The sequence below is a fragment of the Doryrhamphus excisus genome, chromosome 18 (assembly GCF_030265055.1).
Source record: "Doryrhamphus excisus isolate RoL2022-K1 chromosome 18, RoL_Dexc_1.0, whole genome shotgun sequence".
Classification (NCBI taxonomy): Eukaryota; Metazoa; Chordata; class Actinopteri; order Syngnathiformes; family Syngnathidae; genus Doryrhamphus; species Doryrhamphus excisus.
In genome coordinates this window covers 14,697,310-14,721,157 of record NC_080483.1, presented here as the reverse complement: position 1 = coordinate 14,721,157, position 23,848 = coordinate 14,697,310, and the positions used below count along the sequence as shown (strand labels likewise).

Genomic DNA, 23,848 nt, shown 5'->3' with positions numbered 1-23,848 from the left:
AAATGTTGTAAAAAAAAAAAACACAAGTGGACAATTCTATTTCAAATTCCAATGGCTTTATTTTATGTATAGATTTGTATATATTTATATATATATTTATATATTATACATAGACATATGTAACAACTTGATTATCATCTTTTGTTCAGCGCTAAGTTCAAACAACATGACACTAAGAAGAGCAAGGCATTCCACATCATCATATCTACAAGAGCAAAGAAAACATGTCTGCGTGTGCGTGTGCGCGTGTGTGTGTGCAAACATGTCTTCCACACGGCAATGGACCGCGAGGAGGGTGGTCGGACACTGGATGAAGACGACGATGGCAGGGAAGGAAGCCAAGGAAGCGCTGCGGTGGAACGGGACGATCGTGTTGCATAGATTGAAGCCAACGGGAAGTGGTAAAAAAAAATAAACAGGAAGTGGTCAAACATACACAGGAAGTGAGAAGGAGAGACACAAACAGGAAGAAGGAAACGTTCAACTGGCGCTATCCAATAGGTGACGGGATTACTAAGAAGTTGTTTTGTACACAAATGATTACAATCATACTATCATTACTCGTGTCGACTACCATGTCTTCCTCCGTATAATGTTCTTGTCACAAAATGAGTGGATTTCAAGCGAAATTCAGGTAATTTGTCACATAATCTTCCTGTTAAGTACAACTTTGTCGTACAACTAAAACAAACACTGGCATGCTCGGCCATGTTTTTTTGACTTCCTGGCTAGCTAACGGCTACCTGTCTAACAAAGTCATTATTTGTGTAACATTGGTTATGTTTTTATAGATAATCGACGTTTTACCTATATAGTACCATCGGGTAATATATTTGGAAAATCTCATTGCAAAAATATAAATGACACACATGTGCTAGTGTTAGCCTAGCTTAGCGTAATGACTAGCTATGCTAGCATAAACAACCTCCAGAGTTTACATGCAAGCTCCACAAAAAAAAAAAAAAAAAAATGACACGTACAAAAAACGTTTTCCTCCTAAGCTTCTACACAGCAAATGAGGGGGAAAAACAACAAAAATATAATTTGGCAAATATTTTAATGAGTATTAAGAATTTTCAGTGCTCTTTCAGGCAACCATTCCTTGTATTAATTCACCCTCTCAAATGTTGATTTGTCTGGGAAGTAAAGTGAATATTTGACACAAATGATTGCTTTTGTTGGGAATACGTTTTGACTAAATCTTTCCGATCCTGACTCGCAGCTCTGATGGACACGGTGACGTTTAGCATGACGTCACCTGACATGGCTGCCCAACATCAACCTTCTACGTGACGGGATGCGGCGGAGAATGAGAAGGCGCCATGAGAAGGAGGAGGAGGAGGTATGAGGGAATGGGAATGAGCCATCCATCAGACGTCACAGTTTGAAATGTTGGAAGGGATTGTTGTGGGAAAAACAACAAGTCAACATTTGGGAAGTTCCATTCCGTACTAAAACATGCAGAACACGACATTGAACACGTACACTCGACAGTTAGTTTTATCCAAATGCAGTTGCTCTTTTTTGTATGTTTTTTTTTTTCCCTTGGTTTTTGGTACAGAGTGGCTTGAGGCGACACAGAACACGACGCAACCAATCGCACCAGGTCGGACATATTGCTTTAAAACCACCAACTTTTGGATATATGTCATGCATGCCACATAGATGATTATGTCTTACAAAAATAACACCAACGCTTATTGTGTTTCATAATATTCACAGAAAACAAAACTTGTTTCAGTCTTTTTTGTCATCAACTCCATATATATATATATCAATATATTTAAATCTAATATATTTATATAGACACTGTACAGTGGAACCTCCAGAAGTGGTACAATCTGAAGTTTAGCCAAAAAAGTTGAAAGATTTGCTCCAGACGTCAACTCAGAAATTTTTTGTTTTTCTTTGGATTAAAAATAAAATAAAATAAAAATAACGCCACTGCTGATGGTTACCAGTGATTTGTAATGATAACCATAGAAAATGATGATCTGTAAACGGTCACAGTTTGACACTGGAACAGATGAACTTCCCGAGGTTCCACCATATTAGATCTAAATATATGGATATAAGGTCATCATCGGAATATAAAGTGGCCGGGAGTTCTGTCAAATTCCAAGCGGACATGTCTCTTAAGTCTCTCTCCAAAGAAGATCCCATGGCAGGAAGCTGCTCTGAGAAAGGCAGGAAGTCAAATGGCGGGAATCATACGCAACTTTCCTCTCCATGAAACAAAAAAAAAACGGATGTCCCGGGAACTAAAAATCAAGTCTGTGTCTGAGCCTGAATCCTGATGGTGAACAGCATCAAGCAACATGAAAGTGAGGGCAACCAGTCCAACACAAGGACGAGACCACCGCGACAAATGGGTGCGCTTGATTTTTTGGGGTACGGCGGAGGGTGGAAGGAAGAAACGAAACCGAAAGAGATTTTGGCAGAACGTCTTTAAAGCTAAGATGGCTCATGATGAGCTGGCTGCCCTCCAATCAGACACTATTTACACGTACGACTGCACAGGAAGAGGATGTGATGTCACTTTCGAAAAGTCCTCATATCCAGTGAGGTCCCGTCGCTTGCCACGCCCCCATTATGGAGTCAAGATGCTGTCGCCATGGTGATGCTGTTTGGAGGTTCAGAGTTCAGACACATTCCGGCAAATAATGGCTTCCTCCAAACTCATCCGTGATTATTGATCCACTTTGTTATTCCTGACTCCTCCTCCTCAGCCGTGACAGCAGCCAATCGGAGCGCTAAGCCAAAAAAAAAAAAAATGCTTCCGTCAACAAGGAGAGGAGGAAGCGGGAGCGAGACGGACACATTCCCATTCCACGATCATCACTTTGTGTGTGTGTGAAGAGGGCGTTTTTTTTTACGTTCGAGTGCGTTCCAATTGAAAATAGCGTAAACAAGTCACTTACAGGTTTGTGAGCCCTAAAGTCAGGTAACCATGGCGACACACGTGGCATCGATATTTAAGAGAGCGCGAAAAAAGACGCTGGACTGATCTCATTCATGGAACGCTCGGCAACGCCTATACATCATATATTCTCCAAAATATTAAAAAGTACTGAATATAAAAATACAGAAGAATTGTAAAAAATGAGCAACACATTGAAATTGATATGAAAAACCATGCAAGAAAAGTTTCCCCATTCCGTAGCAAGATTGGAGGAAAGCTAAGGGAATGACGGGAAGTGGTGGGATGACGCTTCATGTAAACATCGTAGAGGTCCTTTTGAGACTCTTTCGGCAGTGACGACGGAGGGGTTTGCTCCCTGCTGTTTTTTTTTTTGTTTGTTGTTTTTTTTTTTTTTGGTTGTGTGTGGACTAAGAACCGGGGGGGGGGCTTGGTGCCGTGAAAGTCGAAAGGAAAAGCCATCTGAGAGAAAAATGGAGTAGAATATGGCTCTGAGTTACATAGAAAAAAGCTGGTCAGAAGAAGCTTTCACACAAATATGGCAGGAGGCTTCCCTGACAGGAAGTCATGACCGGACTGAACGGGGCTGCATCCACAGCATGATGACGTCACTGACAGCCGACTGAGTCCACAGTTTGACAAAAGGCGGGAGAGAGGGAAAAAAAACCCAAAACACACAAAGATGGCCGACTCGTGTCCACACAGCCATCAACTTCCGGTCTGCTTGAGGTCAAAGTAAAACTAACTAGTCCTCCAACGCTAGCAAAGCTTCAAGAAGCGATGCTAGCAATGCTAGCTGATGCTAGCAATTCCGCTCTTCTACTCCAGAAGGCGCTAGATCTCATCATGTAAACGTCAAGCCCGAGCAAACCGGAAGCGAGAGGCGGCGCGAGCACGCAGACGACCAACTGAACAGAATCCCCAAATATTCATCATTCCGAAGTTATCATGCGACGCAACACCAGTGACACAGAACATGCATCCGAGCAGTGATGTGGAAAAGAAGGCCCACCGTCTGCTTCGGGTGAGGGGGGGGGCCCGGTTAGAAGCGAGCAGGAAGCGAGGGCCTCTGTTGGACGCCGCCATGTTAGATATTTTAAGAGTAAACATTCAGTCCTTCCACATGCAGCACAGCGGCGCAAAAGAAAAAGCAGGACATAAAAGACACCTTAAGGGAAGAACATTTTTTTTTTTAAAGTTCCACCTTAAAGACTGTAGTGTCACACTCACGAGACAGTCGTAGGATCGTAGTATCAATCAACATTTGTTACAGGATTTAAAAAAAAAACAAAAAAAAACATTGAGGGGAAAAATAGGGTTACATTTTTGCATTTGTCTTTAAAAAAAAAACCTTAGGAGTGGTCATGTGACCTGGCTGTGAAGGGGGTTAGCGGAAGCATATGTACACGACAATCATCGCTCTTTTTTTTGTCAAGTCCAGTGCCGTTTTTTTTTCTTTTTTTCCCGAAGGAAGCGAGTAGAGAAAACGACATGCTGCTGCAAAACCTGCAAAAGGCGTTTTCACAAGGAAAAAAAAGCGAAAAAAAAGAATAGATACAAATAAAAACAACAACCCGTGAACGGACAAAGGCGGGAGAATTCCGCTGTGGAGGCTTCGCCCTCTGCTGATGAACGTGTGTGTGTGTGTGTGTATGATGGCGGCGGGGTGGGGTCAGTCTGCGTGGGGCGAGGACTTCCAGGCCAAATGAGGCTGTATGACAAAGACAACATGGCGTGGAGGACGAATGGAGGGTGTGACGCTGAGGAGGAAGAGGAGGAGGAGGAGCTCAAATGGATAACTTGCTCATGCGTCCCCCGCTCCAGAGGAGGCGCTGGGGAGGGATTCGATCTCGTCTCCGGTCTCCTCGATGGGGGGGATGCGAGCCTCCTCCTCGGACAGGGGGACGAACTCGGGATGGGCCATGAAGCTGTGGATGGAGCTACGCGACTCTGGACTCTGCAGCCCCTCGTACAGGGAGCTACGGAACGCGTTGACCACCTTAATCTGCAAGGAGGACACAGGAGAGACATTAGGAGGCCACGCTGAGCACTTTTTTTTTTTTTTTGGAAGAAGGTGATACAGGCAGATGATGATAAATTACCCAAACACATCAAAATATCACAACTAATGTCAACACAACAGTGGAAGTGCAACAATACACACATGCAGTCACAAATGACAGGATGTCCTCGCGTCAAAATAAAATCCAGACTCCAGGGAATATGGCGGCGCTACAAACCCAAATTAAAAGATTCTTTTAGCCAATCACAAGCCTGAAGTAAAGCTGGTATTGATATAGGTTATCACACCCTGGACTGGTCGCCAGCCAATCACAGGGCACATATAGACAAACAACCATTCACACTCACATTCATACCTATGGACAATTTGGAGTCGCTAATTAACCTAGCATGTTTTTGGAATGTGGGAGGAAAAGCGGAATACCCAGAGAAAACCCACGCATGCACGGGGAGAACATGCAAACTCCACACAGAGATGGCCGAGAGTGGAATTGAACTCGGGTCTCCAAGCTGTGATGCGTGCGCGCTAACCACTTTTCATGACATTTATTCATTCACTACCGCTTATCCTCACGAGGCTAGCGCTTGGTGCTGGAGCCTATCCCAGCTGTCTTCAGGGGAGAGGCGGGGTACACCCTGGACTGGTGGCCAGCCAATCACAGGGCACATATAGACAAACAACCATTCACACTCACATTTATACCTATGAACAATTTGTCGTTAATTAACCTAGCATGCAAGGAGAACATGCAAACTCCATGCAAACAGGGTGGAATCGAACTCAGGTCTCCTAGCTGTGACGTCTGCGCGCTAACCACTAGACCGCCGTGCAACCCATCACCACGATATCACCCCCTCAAAAAAACAAGTATTGGTTTATATCATCCTGCATCCGAAATCTCAGATCTCGGCACGCAGATTCCAGACTCCGCCCCCAGCATGTCTATACAACAAACAACGTATAAAAAAGTAGCATGGAGTAGGAAACTCCCAAATAGACCTTTACAGTTGAGGGTAAAAAACTTGTCATGCACAAGTTTCCCGTGATGGCTCAGAACCGTCAAAGTTTTAATACGACCAACCTTATCATGCATTGGGAGCAGCATCCCGTGGAAAACTCCCACGGGACTGCAAAAAGTCATTAGCGATAACAGAAAGGTCGCTGGGGAGTAATGTCGGGGTTTATGCGCCACAAACCTCGCTATATTATGCCTAGCTGCCACTGCATTATGGATTAAACTGTACACAAGCATAATAAAGAAGTATAAGGGCCCGTTATTTGGTGCTGATATCGGATTAGTCGCCGTATCGATCGATACTCAAGGCTGTAATATACACTGTGTGATTTTTGCATATAACATATCAGGTCAAGAACCCCGCAAAAAACAACACATCAAAGCTGTTCAACGAACATCAACGCATTAACTGTGTGGTTTGCTTTTTCTTTGTCTTTTTTTCCCCCAAAAGAAAGCTGAGCGCCAACATGAGACGCTGAGAGAGACACCATACGCGTCCTCACTTGTGTACATTTTAATACTACTAACCATGCTTGACTTCTTTTTACACTTTACACACCGATGTACAAGGTTATATGACCATACAATGACATAATGGGTACCACAGTAACTGTCAATATACAATACAATACCATACAATACCATTGTATGGTCGTATCACCTCGTACTTTGGTGTGTAAAGTGTAAAAAGAAGTCAAGCATGGTTAGTCGTATTAAAATGTACACTTTGCTAGCAAGTGAGGACGCGTATGTTGTCTCTTGAGAGAGATTACATTTGAATGCATCACATAATCAGTTCACAGTTCCACATGTCCAAAAGGAGTAGGAAGAAGCAAAGTTTATTAAATCCTACCCCTCCATCTGGTACTTTTACAATCAGTAACTGTTACATTTGTTCACTTCCTGCTTTCCTAATATAGTTTAACTTTTTGTTTTGTTTTGTTTTTCTTGTCCTGTACCGAAGTAGGAGGTGATATGACCATACAATGACATAATGGGTACCATAGTAACTGTCAATATGTCATTTGTTCACTTCCTGCTTTCCATAATACAGTTTAAGGTTTTTTTTTTTTTTTTTGTATGGTCATATCACCTCCTACTTCGGTACAGGACAAGAAAAAAAACCAAAAAAACCTTAAACTATATTATGAAAGCAGGAAGTGAACAAATGTGAACCATACAATGACATAATGGGTACCATAGTAACTGTCAATATGTCATTGTATGGTCATATCACCTCCTACTTTGGTACAGGACAAGAAAAAAAAACCAAAAAAACCTTAAACTATATTAGGAAAGCAGGAAGTGAACAAATGTAACAGTTACTGATTGTAAAAGTACCAGATGGAGGGGTAGGATTTAATAAGCTTTGCTTCTTCCTACTCCTTTTGGACATGTGGAACTGTGAACTGATTATGTGATGCATTCAAGTGTAATCTGATGCATGTTCAAATGAAATTAAACCATTACCATTACTGTTGTACACAACTTCCATTGTCATTTAGAAGATAGAAAATAGACTGAAGTATACGCTTGTGTATTTCCCATCCTATTCCAACGAAGAAAGCCTAAAGTGGTCTCTTTGCTTCAAGTTGTCTCTTTTGATCACATTTTTGGATTTATTAGCAGCAGCACACATTCTTCTCCATAATTAAAAACCTTGTCATCAATTCAAAGCTCTCCATTGCTCAACCGCCGGAGACTCCCCCTGCTCAGAACAGCTAACATGCATCATGCATGCAGCCAACACACACACACACACACGCGGCTATTAAACTACCAAGGACTTGCTGAGGTTGACAGCTTTAACCCTGTACAGGATTAACCCATAAAATGATCTTGGCGTCTCCGGAGAAAGGCAAGTCACATGAGGATTTAAAAATGGAGAACAAACCATGCAGGCGAGCAGTGATGGACGTTCAAACACGTTAAAAGAGGGCGACAACACGGATGGGGGAAGCATAGTCACGTGATCAGGTTGTCTGCACTTGGTTTTCGAGTGTGAGATCATTGGATGCGTCTTAATATTCTACTAATATGAACGTAAATATGACTCATTTTAAAAGTGTTGTTCTTTTAATGCAATTCGGTTAGTGAGTTCATATTACGGCGTCTCTTTTCTTCCGTTAGCCTAAGCTAAGCCAACGGACATGACATCTTTAAGAGAGCGGCTTTAGCTTTAAGGCTGCTGCTTGTACAGTAAAGAATGACGGAAGCTAGCATGAGCTAGCCAGAGGTCTCAAACGCGCGGCCCGCGTTACATTACATTACATTACATTAGCCGGTCACATTATGATCACAGGTGGTGAGGGGACTTTTCAGTGACTTTTCTGTCTTCTTCTAAAGCGTAGATCAGGGGTCTCAAACACGCGGCCCATGGGCCAAATGTGGCCCGCAGGACACTAGTTTGAGGCCCCCGCCTTGATATGAAAGTTTAATGTCGGTGCGGCCCCGTGCAAGTTTGATACGGATGCTGTATGGTATCATGTACCCAGAAAAATTATTACATTTTATTAATGTTCATGTTAAAGGTTAAATAACTGTTAATAGTTATCCTCCCTATCCGTGTGGAAGTGGTAAGTTTTTGGCTTTTAGGAAATAACTTGGAGGCTACCGTTTTAGGTCGCTAGCTCTCTAGTTTGCGAGTTAGCATGTGTCTCAAGACCCTGCAGTTGCGCAATATGTTGTAAATAAAAAGTATAAATGTGACTATAGTCGTGTTTTGTCATGTCTACAGGGCTCTAATAATGCTTTGTTCATTTTAATCTGAAAAAAAAAAAAAAATTGTCTTTGTTTCAGCGACGTCTGATGTGACCAAGAAAAAAAAAAATGAATGATGTCCATGCAGACAACCTGCCACGCAGCCTTCATGCGATTAAAAAGAGAAGGAAAAAAAAGCCTCAGCGTTAGCAGGCCTCCGGAGGCCGACTCACTGCCTGCAGCAGAGGAGGAGGAAGCGGCGGCAGGGGCAAGGGCGGCCCCGGCCGAGTTGGTGAGAGAAGAGGAGGAGCTAAGCCCCACGTGGGTGGGGCTAGAGAGAGTTTTGGCGGCGGCGGCGGCGTCATTGTGCTGGCTGACGACAGACGGCTGGCGGCGCAGGGCACCGGGCACGGCCGCCTGGCCCGTCTGGAAGGTATAGACCACATCCATCTGGAGGAAGGACACAGGGTTAGAAAGCAAACACCCGAGGAAGCAAGAAAGGAAGGAAGCAAGGATTCTTTTTTAGTGAAATTAGAGGAAGTAGTTAGGAAAGCTGATTAATTGGTTTGTGATAAAGATAAAAAGATAAAGGGATTTTCTGCCTTAAAATCAGATTAAAACAGAGTAGTCGAATTGTGGAAGAAAACAATTGTTCATGTAGCAAACTGTGCAGCTCACCGGCCACAACATTAGGTACACCCGCACTAAACAATGACATCCAATAGAAGAATTGCAGCAGTATAATAAACAACAACATAATATAATGGCCGCCATGTTGTTTTGATCAGCATTTGTTGGTCATTTGCAGGATTCCACAAAAAAAAAAAAACATTTGAATGAAAATGTTACATTTTGGTGCAAATCTGAATGGAAAAAAAAATCTTTTTTTTCCCTTAGTCAAAAAAAAAAAAAGAAAAGTCAAAAATGTGATTTTTTCTTCTTTTGACCAGGGGCATAATGGTACCCCATAATCACAGTCACAGTTTGGTTCGTTGTCAGTACACTAAGTCAACTAAAATTGCTTTACTTTTATGCAAACAGCTTCAGAAAGAACAGGAGACTAACAATGCAAAAGGGTTTTCAAGATCTGGCGCCTCCTTGGCACTTGAACACTAGACATTTTAACCCATACCTGTCAACATTTGCATTTAAAAATAAAAGTAAGGGCCATAGACAGGAGCCATAGGAGGGTATATTGTCTGAATGAGGACAAGACAAGAATCAAACATAGCAGATAATGTCGCCATTGTCACAGGATCCAAATTACAAGTTCACCAAATCTGGAGTTTCCCACCGCAATCGGTGGGTCTACCCGTTTTTTGTTTTGTTTTTTTAACACCAATAGTCCTGCAAAAAAAACTATAATAACCACATAACACGTTACCAACGCTGTAAAAACACTCAAATGCTAAAGCTAGTTAGCATCGAGAGACGTCTTGAAGTAACCTCTTTTCTTGAGAAACTTCAGAATGTCCGGTTTCTACTTCCGGATCGGATTCGGGATCCAACACATATGACTGTATGTTAAAAAACTTTAATCCACTCCTATAAAGTTGATCGGAAGTTCTCCCAAGCATTTGGGAGTGTGACCAACTACAGCGGAGTGGGCGTGGATGTAATAAAGTAAAACAGACCGTATTCTCGGGAAGCACAAACTCCAAAGAAATACAGCTGAATAGGTGCAGATTCTGGAAGATCTGGAAAGCTTTCCGTGCTGCTTATCAATAGGAGTCCACAAATTGATACAAAGGGCCGAAATGATGGAAGGATGGAGGAGGATGATGGAAGAGATTAGCGAGAACAAAGCAAAAGAACGACAACAAACATTAGTTAGCATAAGACAAAGAGCGTAAGCGTGGAAAGAAAGTCTGATAGAAGCGAGGAACGAAGGAAGACACGGAAGAGCGCACAAAGAACCTGAAAGCACTTTGAGGAAAATGTGTCACTCGGAATGACTGATAAGCTGCGGACAGCGAGGTGCGGCTTGTAGCAATTATAGCTCACAGTGTAGCTAGCACGCTGGCCGTCAGGATTAAGAGGAGGACAGGAAGAGGAGCGTGGAGAGATAAGAAGCTAATTAGCTCGCAGCCTTTTTGTCGCCTACTTCCCCCCCCTCCTATCGTCCCCCAGCGCCACTCCTTTCCGGGGTGGGGTGGGATGGGGGGGGAACGATATTCCAGATATAAAGAAATGAGAGCGAAAACAGCGGCACTGTGACGGTACCTACTTTCCATTCACAGGAGGTGTGAAGGTATCAAACCCTCCACGGAGGTCCGCTGCAACACTTCATCAACATGCTTCTATGCTATGCTATGCTATTCTATTCAACTTTGCACTAAAGCATAAATATTTCATTACAGAAGGACCCCATAACTTTAGCTCTAGTAACTACAGTGGAACTGTCATACAAGTGTAAAAAGAAGTTAACTATCAATATTAATGCACACTGTTCATCATAAGCCGCTTCTTAATTCACTAATATGTTAATGTACTACATTCAGACTGAACGTAGAAGTTTTAATTTAAATAAGATTTTTATTTAAGATTTTTAAGATTTTTTTTTATGAATATACATTCATTCATTCATTCATTCATTCATTCATTTTCTACCACTTATCCTCATGAGGGTCGCAGGGGCTGCTGGAGCCTATCCCAGCTGTCTTCGGGCGAGAGGCGGGGTCGCCAACCAATCACAGGGCACATATAGACAAACAACCATTCACACTCACATTCATACCTATGGACAATTTGGAGTCGCTAATTAACCTAGCATGTTTTTGGAATGTGGGAGGAAACCGGAGTACCCGGAGAAAACCCACGCATGCACGGGGAGAACATTTATTATTATTATTATTATTTATTAACTGTACAGTGTTTTAATCATTTTAAGGATAACTCTTGTACATATACATAACTAAATAAAACTAAACTAAATCAAAACTTCACATCTTGTGGTGTCCATAGTACCCGGAGAAAACCCACGCATGCACGGGGAGAACATGCAAACTCCACACAGAGATGGCCGAGGGTGGAATTGAACCCGGGTCTCCTCGCTGTGAGGTCTGCACGCTAACCACACGAGCACCGCGCAGCCAGCTAATATACAACATTGGAAAAAAACAAAAGAACAGAATCGTATATATCTGAAGTATCAAAAGTATCGCTATTTTGATTTCAGAATCAACTTTAGAGCATGAAGAGCCGGTATTGGAAGGATATAGTTATTATTATTATTTATATATATATTTATATTTAATCAGTGTAGGAGATTAAGAATAACAAGGGCAAGAACGTTCATAGCTAAGTTGCTGCCACGTCTGTTCCAAGGCAGGAGCGGTGAGACGCTAACACGCCTTTTAAAAATAATTGTCGAATTAGAAGAAGAACTGACGACATCAGCGAGTATCTTTAACCACGATGAACCACGCCTTTCCATGATTGCTTACACGAGGCGAGAAAGTCACTTCTGAAGTTCCACTGTATACTAGTTAGTCAATGAAGTTGGTTAAAATACCTGACCTCCTATTATACTGTATCTGTGAATGTGTGTGTGGCTGATGCTTCTTCTTCTGCTGTTATTGTAGGTGTGTAGGAGTGTTAGCATTGAGGCTAATGAAGCCCATTGGGACTGAATGGGACTGCCGGTGGACATGCTAATGCTCAGTGAGTGTTAATCAATCCTGTAGGAGGAACAGGAACACACACACACACACATAATCTTGTCTCCTATGCTGAGTGAACACTGAATGAAAATGCCCAATAAGCTGTTTTGCAGCAGAGTGTGAAATGAAGTGAACATGTCTTTTTACCGCCATCACTGCATTTACACAAACACACACACACACACACACGAACATCATAGACCAGGGGTCAGCAACCCGCGGCTCCAGAGCCGCATGTGGCTCTCCAGCCTCTTTGTTGCGGCTCCCTTTGCAATGCTTGAATATTTTTTAGCACCCGTGTGGTGAAAATGCACGTCTTTGTTATGAGTTTACAAAAATCCAACTTTGTGTGAGACCATGAATGCATCCTGACTGAGTTCTGACTGGTGACTGAATGAGCAGACAGGATGCTATCCAGTTCTCTCTGACAGGTTAACATGAAGGGAAATGAGTAATACTTTGAGTTATTTGAGTTATTAATTATTATTAATGAGTTATTTGACGATTCTAAAAAATAAATTAGAGCTCATTTAAAAACAAAAGTTTATCTCCAGTACTAGCAAGAGTACTCCAACTCGTCTTTTTTTTCCCCTCCAATGTTGTTTTAAACATACAACGTTTTGCGGCTCCAGGCTATTTTTCTTTAGTGGGCAAGTGGGTGAAATGGCTCTTTTCATAGTAAAGGTTGCCGACCCCTGTCATAGACTATGCACATGAAGACACGGTCCCACATCAGCAGCCCTGGTGGTCTTTGGACTCAAATACTTTACCTGCAGAAGAGTCTCAAACTGTATAAAAAAGCTCCAGACACTCAAAATCAACAGTCTAAAAAACAGCTGATTAAGTCAGGCTATGTTTAAGTCCGAAACGTGGCCTTCGTACCTGGGTCTGGATGCGGTTCAGACCTCTGAACCAGAGGATCTGACCCCTCCTGAGCTCCATCTCGGCATGGTCAATCTCGTCGGCATCTTCAGTCAGCTCCTCTTCGGGGATCTCCTCCTTGGTGATGCCGTGACCTGCCTCCTTGAGGAACTTCAGGTGGTGGGTGGGGATGGCCGAGATCAGCTGAGGAGGGATGGAGACATTATTTGTCAGGAGGGTTAAAAGAAGATGGCGTCACTATAATGGGACAGCATCACTTCCGTTATACCGCTCAGTTAGACTTAAAGGAAAACTGCACTTTTTGGGAATTTTTTTTGCCCACAATGCCCAATTCGGATGTTAAACATGTCTTTCTCTTTTCGGCACTTTCTATAAGACCAAAAAACAGCTAGCATGTGGGACCTAACAATGCCTCGGACCGTGTTTCCTGGTAGTGTTCCGCTGTACTGTAGCATTTTTATATCCTTGTTAAACCACATTGCTCCTGTCATCGTATTTACCCATACACGTCTATTTTCCCCTTCCTTCCTTCCTTCCTTCCTTCCTTCCTTCCTTCCTTCCATAATGGCACCCTATAGCCATAACTTCTTCCCGTCATCATATTTACCCATACACGTCTATTTTTTCCTTCCTTCCTTCCTTCCTTCCTTCCTTCCTTCCTTCCTTCCTTCAGCCATAACTTGATCCTCCTTCCTTCCTTCCTTCATTCCTTCCTATAGCCATAACTTGATCCTCCTTCCTTCCTTCCTTCCTTCCTTCCTTCCTTCCTTCCTTCCTTCCTTCCTTCCTTCCTTCCTTCCTTCCTTCCTTCCTTCCTATAGCCATAACTTGATCCTCCTTCCTTCCTTCCTTCCTTCCTATAGCCATAACTTGATCTTCCTTCCTTCCTTCAGCCATAACTTGATCCTCCTTCCTTCCTTCCTTCCTTCCTTCCTTCCTTCCTTCCTTCCTTCCTTCCTTCCTATAGCCATAACTTGATCCCCCTTCCTTCCTTCCTTCCTTCCTATAGCCATAACTTGATCCTCCTTCTTTCCTTCCTTCCTTCCTTCCTATAGCCATAACTTGATCCTCCTTCCTTCCTTCCTTCCTTCCTTCCTTCCTTCCTTCCTTCCTTCCTTCCTTCCTTCCTTCCTTCCTTCCTTCCTTCCTTCCTTCCTTCCTTCCTTCCTTCCTTCCTTCCTTCCTTCCACCCTATAGCCAGAACTTAATCCTCCTCCCACTTGTGGGTGCGACCGCAGATGCCTCAGATGATGCAGAACGTTTCATCAACGTTGTCACTGCAACCACAATTTTTTTTTTTCTGGTTTGAGGCAAACTAATTTTAGGCTCAGGCGAACAAAAGGGGCTCGGCAGCTGTCTGGAAGTCCTCAGGAAGGTGAGAAAACACAGTGGAGTGGGCTGGGCGGGAGGCGTGCCTGGGGTGGAATAAATAACAGTCTGTTTGGTCGGGAGCAGGAAATCCATGTAACCACTGCAGGAAGAGGTGCAGAGTCGGGAAGATCTAGAAAGGTTTCTGTGCGGGTTGTCATGTGTAGCTCCTCGATAGAAGTCCAGAACTCAATACAAAGTCCCAAAAATGAGTATAATAGTTCCCCTTTAAGGACCCACTACATAAATGTACTAAATGCGATAGTGATATTGCAGTATTTGTGTGAAGGAAACTCCATCAGATAGCGATACTGTTGCAACGGAGATATATGGGCATCACATTCAGACTCGTCCTGCGGCGGCTGCAACTTTGTAAGCTTCCATCTGTAAGATGACTCCCACTTTGTCAGTCAGCATCTTCAGCGCGTGCCCTCCACGTGAACCCAGCGGGCTGCTAAAGCTTCACTTCTATACGCTGCTAAGCCTGCTAGCGTTCATATGCGGTTGGATCATGGCTGCCACGGTGCGTTTGTGTGTGTATTCACAAAGGGACCCACACGGCGGGTTCATCGCAAACTCTCCGCCCCTCCTCAACCCCCGCGGGCGTCGCGCCGCTTTCATGTATCGAGCTCATTACCATGGTGATGGTCGTGATGGTAACACCGCAGTGGCGCCGCCGTGACAGGCAACAGTTTGACGCTTTGTGGTTCCTCAATGACGTGTTGGTACGAGTACACATGGTACGAGTACGTGGGCTATAAAAGATGGAGGGGGGGGGGTTCTCACCTGTCCCCACAGCAGCTCCCCCACGCCGATGAAGACACACCACAGCCACTGGTCGATGGTCAAAGCTGTGCAGGAGAACGGCTTCCCACCAAACTGAACGATGATGATCTGAGGAGTCAAAGAAATATGTTGGTTTCAAATGAAGTGGCGAAGAAGGGCAAAATAAGAAGACAAAAGTGGACCACTTCCACACAGATTGGGAGGAGATTTTTTTTCCCACTTTATCACAGGGGTGTCAAGCTTGTGCAATGGAAAGCTGACACACTGCAAGTTTTCTTTCCAGACGATTCGATTTAAGAAGAGCAAAATAAGAAGACAAAAGTGGACCACTTCCACACCGATTGGGAGGAGAATTTTTTTTCCCACTTTATCACATGGGGTGTCAAGCTTGTGCAACGAAAAGCTGACACACTGCAAGTTTTCTTTCCAGATGATTCAATTTAAGAAGCGCAAAATAAGAAGACAAAAGTGGACCACTTCCACACCGATTGGGAGAATTTTTTTTTCCACTTTATCACAGGGGTGTCAAGCTTGTGCAATGGAAAGCTGACACACTGCAGGTTTTCTTTCCAGATGATTCAATTTAAGAAGCGCAAAATAAGAAGACAAAAGTGGACCACTTCCACACAGATTGTGAGAATTTTTTTCCACTTTATCACAGGGGTGTCAAGCTTGTGCAGTGGAGGGTGGGATACACGGTGGGTCTAGTGGTTAGCGTGCAGACCTCACAGCTAGGAGACCCGGGTTCAATTCCACCCTCGGCCATCTCTGTGTGGAGTTGTTCTCCCCGTGCATGCGTGGGTTTTTTCCGGGTACTCCGGTTTCCTCCCACATTCCAAAAACATGCAGTTTACTTCTTTTTTTGTTACGCATGTTCAGAATATTATGATTTTCATGGAACATTGCATTGTACAGAGAGAGTTTGACCCCGGAACAGATTAATATCCTTGGTTATTTCCTATGGGAAAGGAGGTTCTGCTGTATTGTTGTTTATAGTGTTTACATTTGATGTGGGCGGCACGGCGGTTGAGTGGTTAGCGCGCAGACCTCACAGCTCGGAGACCAGGGTTCAATTCCACCCTCGGCCATCTCTGTGTGGAGTTTGCATGTTCTCCTCCCGTGCATGCGTGCGTTTTCTCCGGGTACTCCGGTTTCCTCCCACATTCCAAAAACATGCTAGGTTAATCGGCGACTCCAAATTGTCCATAGGTATGAATGTGAGTGTGAATGGTTGTTTGTCTATATGTGCCCTGTGATTGGCATTTTATAATTGGCATTATAAGCATTTTACAAGAGAAGATTGAACGTGGGGGTTCACCTGCAGGGCGAAGGTTCCCAGCACAACGCTGCAGAAGATCGGGTTCCTGTAGACACCCTCGAAGACGTTCCTCTCTCCGTGGATCTTCCTGGCGTTGATCTCGTTGAAGAGCTGCATCATGACGAAGACGTTGAAGACGATGGTGTAGTGCTCAGACGGCGGCGAGTGCAAGGGAGCGTTACGGCCGCTGTCGATGTCGAAGAATTTCTCGCCTGACCAGAGGAGGAAGTGACGGCAATAAATTAGGGGTATAATGGTACGCCATAATCACAGTTGGGTGCCTACCTCGTTTTTTTTCTGGTCATAGTTCGGTATAGTAAGGGAACAAAACGAAAAACATAAAACTGAATACTCTTTACCGAATAATTATATTATGAATACACTTCCTGTTAGACAACCACTATGTATACAACTCGACATCTTCCAAATGTGAATAATGCCACAAACTATTAAGTTCAGAGCCATTTCAGACATATATATAAAAAAAAACATTTATCTGACCGGCAAATAAGAGTGTGAAGATGATGACGAGCTGGTACACGGCATGGCCCAGGATGTTCTTCATCATAGTCCTGGAGATGAGGGGCTTGTTGCGGCCGTAAGGTTTCCGTAGCAACAGAGACTCGGTGGGCGGCTCGGTGGCCAGCGCCAGCGACGCCAGCGTGTCCATGATGAGGTTGACCCACAACATTTGGACAGCCTTCAGGGGGGAGTCCTGCAGCACAACAACACAACAGTCAAATTTTTATACCTCTGATTTATATATGTAGCTTATTTTTACACTTGTATGTATGAACACTAAGAGACACGGCAGTCCAGAGACCTCACAGCTAGGAGACCAGGGTTCAATTCCACCCTCGGCCATCTCTGTGTGGAGTTTGCATGTTCTCCCCCGTGCATGCGTGGGTTTTCTCCGGATACTCCGGTTTCCTCCCACATTCCAAAAACATGCTAGGTTAATTAGCGACTCCAAATTGTCCATAGGTATGAATGTGAGTGTGAATGGTTGTTTGTCTATATGTGCCCTGTGATTGGCTGGCGACCAGTCCAGGGTGTACCCCGCCTCTCGCCCAAAGACAGCTGGGATAGGCTCCAGCACCAACCGCTAGCCTCGTGAGGATAAGCGGTAGAAAGTGAATCAATAAATGTCATGAAAAGTGGTTAGCGCGCACGCATCACAGCTTGGAGACCCGAGTTCAATTCCACTCTCGGCCATCTCTGTGTGGAGTATGCATGTTCTCCCCTTGCATGCGTGGGTTTTCTCCGGGTACTCCGGTTTCCTCCCACATTCCAAAAACATGCTAGGTTAATTAGCGACTCCAAATTGTCCATATAGGTATGAATGTGAGTGTGAATGGTTGTTTGTCTATATGTGCCCTGTGATTGGCTGGCCACCAGTCCAGGGTGTACCCCGCCTCTCGCCTGAAGACAGCTGGAATAGGCTCCAGCACCCCCCACGACCCTCGTGAGGAAAAAGCGGTAGCGATGGAGAAGGCTCCGTCTCCCCAAAGTAACTAAGACCGACTGAACAGCGCCTCTGCTGTTTGCAGCCAAGAAGTGCACTACATTTGGCCTTGTGGAATTTTTTTCTTGAAGCCTCAGATTTACAGGACACAGAAAGATGTTAAGTAGAAAGACTATTGATTAATGGATGCCCCCCCCCCCCCCAAAAAAAAACGCGCCAGTGTGGGTAACACGACTAGTTAAAACTATTCAAGTTGTCACATTTGAATAGCCAATATTGAAATTCCTTCATCACACACGTTGTCAGCCTCTCTCTCTTATGTTGGGTCTTATACACTTTTAATTATGGTCAATTTTATTTGCATTATTTCCTTTGGGGGCTCAAAATGAACCTGTTTATTATTGTGGTTACAGTGGTGAAGAACAGTACGGCTACTTGAGGTCTAACTATTATATTATATGCAAACACATTATGACTACATAAATGTACTACATAAGGTACTACATAAATGAAAAGCTCAATTTTCAGTGTAATTATTGTCTTTATCAGCGACTAGTTAAAACTACTCAAGTTGTCACATTTAAACAGCCTCAAAATTCTTTCATCACACATGTTGTCAGCCTCTCTCTCCTTGGTTGGGTCTTATACACTTTTAATTATGGTCAATTTTATTTGCATTATTTCCTATAGGGGCTCACTTTGAAACTGTTTATTATTGTGGTTACAGTGGTGAAGAACAGTACGGCTACTTGAGGTCTAACTATTAGTGCAAACACATTATGACTACATAAAGGTACTACATAAAGTACTACATAAATGAATAGCTCAGTTTTCAGTGTAATTATTGTCTTTATCAGCGACTAGTTAAAACTACTCTTGTTGTCACAATTGAACAGCCTCGAAATTCCTTCATCACACATGTTGTCAGCCTCTCTCTCCTTGGTTGGGTCTTATACACTTTTAATTACGGTCAATTTTATTTGCATTATTTCCTATGGGGGCTCAAAATGAACCTGTTTATTATTGTGGTTACAGTGGTGAAGAACAGTACGGCTACTTGAGGTCTAACTATTATATTATATGCAAACACATTATGACTACATAAATGTACTACATAAGGTACTACATAAATGAAAAGCTCAATTTTCAGTGTAATTATTGTCTTTATCAGCGACTAGTTAAAACTACTCAAGTTGTCACATTTGAACAGCCTCGAAATTCCTTCATCACACACGTTGTCAGCCTCTCTCTCTTATGTTGAGTCTTATACACTTTTAATTATGGTCAATTTTATTTGCATTATTTCCTATGGGGGCTCAAAATGAACCTGTTTATTATTGTGGTTACAGTGGTGAAGAACAGTACGGCTACTTGAGGTCTAACTATTAGTGCAAACACATTATGACTACATAAATGTACTACATAAGGTACTACATAAATGAAAAGCTCAATTTTCAGTGTAATTATCGTCTTTATCAGCGACTAGTTAAAACTACTCAAGTTGTCACATTTAAACAGCCTCAAAATTCTTTCATCACACATGTTGTCAGCCTCTCTCTCCTTGGTTGGGTCTTATACACTTTTAATTATGGTCAATTTTATTTGCATTATTTCCTATGGGGGCTCACTTTGAAACTGTTTATTATTGTGGTTACAGTGGTGGAGAACAGTACGGCTACTTGAGGTCTAACTATTACTGCAAACACATTATGACTACATAAATGTACTACATAAGGTACTACATAAATGAAAAGCTCAATTTTCAGTGTAATTATTGTCTTTATCAACACGACCGAGTAGCGCAGGCAAAGAAGTCGATCATATTTCCACTGATGTATGACTATGATGTGCGTGTTTATGCAGAACTTGACATGTACACACATCTCCAGCTTGTGTCCGCACAATAAAAAAAAAAAAAAAAAAAAGACTTGAAACGCTTCAGCCTCCTTTAATGATGGCCGCTGACAAAGCGAGCCCGAGCATGATCAGTGCAGGGACGGCAGACCCGCTGAGTTCCAGTTATATTTCAGGATTATGATGATGACGTGTTGCCATGGTTTCAGGCGCTATCTTAGCCTACTTTGTGCTGGCTGCTCGCTAGATGAGCTAGTTATCTGTCCTGCCAGCTGTGAGCCTTTCAATTAATACACAGCCGCCAGTTCCTTTTTATTGTGTCACCAGTTCACTTTCCTGATTAGAGTCACATTATGAAACAAAAAAAAAAAGAAGAAGAAGAAGAAGACAACTGTGTTGATGCCCGGCGGCGCCGAGCTGGCCAGCCTGGAATCACTTGATCTTGATTTGTGTGATGCCTCCGAAGTTACACGAAACCGTACGTTTTAACTCCACATGCAAATAAATGCTCACAATGGAAAATACGTAATGAGACGATCAGTTCAATTTAACTCAAAGAGTCAATGACAGAAGCTCTTTGGCCTGCTAACATGCTAACATAATAACAATGTCCGTAAGTCCAGTTTTAGTAAATATATTGTGGTTATAGAATTATGCTTTTTCAAATTTTTCTGACCTATAAAAGTAGTTAGAATGTTGTATTCTTGTATTTTGCGCATTTGGAAAGAATTCCCAGAAAGAAGTTCGGGATGGTTCAAAAACGCTCGGTTTCAAAACTGTTCCTTTGTGATGTCACAAAGAGGCGGACTTCCTTATATGGGCATGTCTGTAAGCAGGTATACGCTTGAGTTTGTGAGTTTCCCATGCTAAAATGCTAAAGCTACTTACCATTGAGAGAAATCTTGACTTCCGGATCGGATTCGGGATCCAACATGTTTATGTTAAAAGCGGCCATGAACACCTATACCGTTAGCTAGTTTTCCCATGCTGTGGAAACCTAACGCTAATATGCTAAAGCTACTTACCATTAAGAGAAATTTTGACGTAACCTCTTTTCTTGAGAAACTTCGGACTGTCCAGTCTCTACTCCCGGATCGGATTCGGGATCCAACATGTATATGTTAAAAGCGGCCATTTTAAAAAGTTAAATCACCATTTATTATGAACACCTATACCGTTAGCTAGCGGCACAAACCGGAGCTCCTTTTAAGTACTCGCTAGTGTGACCAACCACATCAGAATGAGCATGCCTGGAGGCGGGCCTCCTTATATGGGCATGTCTGTAAGCAGATATACGCTTGAGTTTGTGAGTTTCCCATGCTGTGGAAAACCTAACGCTAAAATGCGAAAGCTACTTACCATTAAGAGAAATCTTAACGTAATCTCTTTTCTTGAGAAACTTCGGACTGTCCAGAATCTACTTCCGGATCGGATTCGGGATCCAACATGTATATGTTAAAAGCGGCCATTTTAAAAAGTTAAATCACCATTTATTATGAACACCTATACCGTTAGCTAGCGGCACAAACCGGAGCTCCTTTTAAGTACTCGCTAGTGTGACCAACCACATCAGAATGGGCATGCCTGGAGGCGGGCCTCCTTATATGGGCATGTCTGTAAGCAGATATACGCTTGAGTTTGTGAGTTTCCCATGCTGTGGAAAACCTAACGCTAAAATGCTAAAGCTACTTACCATTAAGAGAAATCTTAACGTAATCTCTTTTCTTGAGAAACTTCGGACTGTCCAGAATCTACTTCCGGATCGGATTCGGGATCCAACATGTATATGTTAAAAGCGGCCATTTTAAAAAGTTAAATCACCATTTATTATGAACACCTATACCGTTAGCTAGCGGCACAAACCGGAACTCCTTTTAAGTACTCGCTAGTGTGACCAACCCACAGCAGAATGGGCGTGCCTGGAGGCGGACTTCCTTATATGGGCATGTCTGTAAGCAGATACGCTTGAGTTTGTGAGTTTCCCATGCTGTGGAAAACCTAACGCTAAAATGCTAAAGCTACTTACCATTAAGAGAAATCTTGACTTAACCTCTTTTCTTGAGAAACTTCGGACTGTCCAGTCTCTACTTCCGGATCGGATTCGGGATCCAACATGTATATGCTAAAAGCGGCCATTTTCAAAAGGTAAATCACCATTTATTATGAACACCTATACCGTTAGCTAGCGGCACAAACCGGGACTCCTTTTAAGTACTCGCTTGTGTGACCAACCACAGCAGAATGGGGGTGCCTGGAGGCGGGCCGTGGGTGGAAAACATTAAAACAGACCAGTTTTCACAGGAACCACAAAATCCAAAGAAATATAGCAGAATAGGTGCAGAGTCTGGAAGATCTACAAAGCTTTGTGTGCTGGTTATTGTTAATTTTTGTAAATTTTTGCTAGCGTTCCCGGATAGTAACCCCCGTAGGAAGCCGGGGATCAACTGTGACACCCTGCAGGGGGCGTGATGGGCGGCCCTACCTGCGTGATGCAAGCGCCCGTGAAGGCCACGATGACGGCGACCACGTTGACGGTCAGCTGAAACTGAAGGAACTTGGAGATGCTGTCGTAGACGTTCCTGCCCCACATGACCGCCTTGACGATGCTCGTGAAGTTGTCGTCTGTCAGGATGATGTCAGACGCTTCTTTGGCCACGTCGGTGCCGGCGATACCCTGAACGGGAAAACAGAAGCACGACTTATCAGACGCCGGACGCGTTTAAGATAAATAAGGCGAATCGGGGGTCAAGCGGCTACCATGGCAAAGCCGACATCCGCTTTCTTGAGGGCGGGGCCGTCGTTGGTCCCGTCTCCTGTCACCGCCACCACCTGACGGGTCTCGCCGACCGTGCTGTCAATGATGCCTGAACACAACAAAAGGAAATATTGGAGGCGCAGAGGTGGGTGTGATTGATGCTAATTAGCATTTAGCAGCTATGCATGCTAATAATGGCAACACGATTAACCTTTGACTAGCGTGTGTTTGTCTGTTGGAGATGAACGAGCCAGAACTCGCAGTTTGGGCCAAACTTTGTCCAGGCGTTCTTGTTCCACCTGGGAAAAAATATTATTAAAAAATTATATAAAAATTATATTAAAAATATATAAAAATTATATATTATATGAATAATAAATTATTATTATTTGGAGTGGAAATTATTTTATTTGTATTTATTTTGTATCTTTTTAAAGTCATGATTGTAGCTCAAAGCTCACCTCGCCCTTATCGTTCCTGATCTGCTGGTTGAACTCTTTGCCCTCCAGGCACAGGAAGTCCTCGTTGGGGAGCAGGATGCCGCACTTTGTCGCAATGGCCCGGGCTGTGTTGATGTTGTCGCCCGTAACCATGCGCACTGTGATACCTGCACGTTGGCACTTGGAGATAGCTGCAGGTACCTGCGGCGGAAGACGCATTTGATGGTTATTTATATCATATTTAACTGTTATTTATTTATGATAACACTGATATTGATAATTATAGGTTACCGGGCATGATACCAGACAAACCATGTGATGATCTTATTATCACATACTATTTAATCATGAGCTTATTATCACGTACTATTTAATCAAAAGACCATTTTGTTTTCAGAAAATTTTCAGTTTATTACATGTATTATATCTAAACAATAATAATAATAATAATAATAAGATAATAATTACAAAATATTTAAAAATATTTAAACAATAATAATAATAATAATAATAATAATAATAATAATAGCAAAAATATTTCAACAATAATATTTTATCAACAGTCTTATCTTATCAATGTCTGACAATTAAAGTTACATTAATCAAGTTTGGGGTGGCACGGCGGTTATGGCACAGACCTCACAGCTAGGAGACCAGGGT

General features: G+C 43.0%; 1 protein-coding gene and 1 long non-coding RNA gene across 6 annotated transcripts in view; one reads left to right on the top strand and one right to left on the bottom strand.

The window, feature by feature from the left end:
* Nucleotides 1-35: 35 nt before the first annotated feature.
* Nucleotides 36-23,848, bottom strand: part of LOC131106517 (plasma membrane calcium-transporting ATPase 1-like) — a 97,704-nt gene continuing 73,891 nt past the window's right edge. For 2 of the 5 annotated variants that reach the window (XM_058055664.1, XM_058055662.1), the window contains 10 exons: nucleotides 23,210-23,389; nucleotides 22,960-23,047; nucleotides 22,751-22,857; nucleotides 22,476-22,667; nucleotides 17,176-17,389; nucleotides 16,675-16,886; nucleotides 15,357-15,464; nucleotides 13,203-13,385; nucleotides 8,892-9,108; nucleotides 4,776-4,925 (listed from right to left, as the gene is read on the bottom strand). In XM_058055664.1, the coding sequence (XP_057911647.1) occupies nucleotides 4,921-4,925; nucleotides 8,892-9,108; nucleotides 13,203-13,385; nucleotides 15,357-15,464; nucleotides 16,675-16,886; nucleotides 17,176-17,389; nucleotides 22,476-22,667; nucleotides 22,751-22,857; nucleotides 22,960-23,047; nucleotides 23,210-23,389 (1,506 nt within the window). In that variant the 3' untranslated portion in view covers nucleotides 4,776-4,920. Of the gene's footprint in view, nucleotides 4,926-8,891; nucleotides 9,109-13,202; nucleotides 13,386-15,356; nucleotides 15,465-16,674; nucleotides 16,887-17,175; nucleotides 17,390-22,475; nucleotides 22,668-22,750; nucleotides 22,858-22,959; nucleotides 23,048-23,209; nucleotides 23,390-23,848 lie in introns of all 5 variants that reach the window. The other 3 variants (XM_058055665.1, XM_058055663.1, XM_058055666.1) reach the window with 2 other exon arrangements.
* Nucleotides 342-11,541, top strand: LOC131106518 (uncharacterized). The gene is made up of 3 exons (XR_009120089.1): nucleotides 342-634; nucleotides 1,223-1,342; nucleotides 8,758-11,541. It is a non-coding gene; the product is annotated as an uncharacterized LOC131106518 (long non-coding RNA).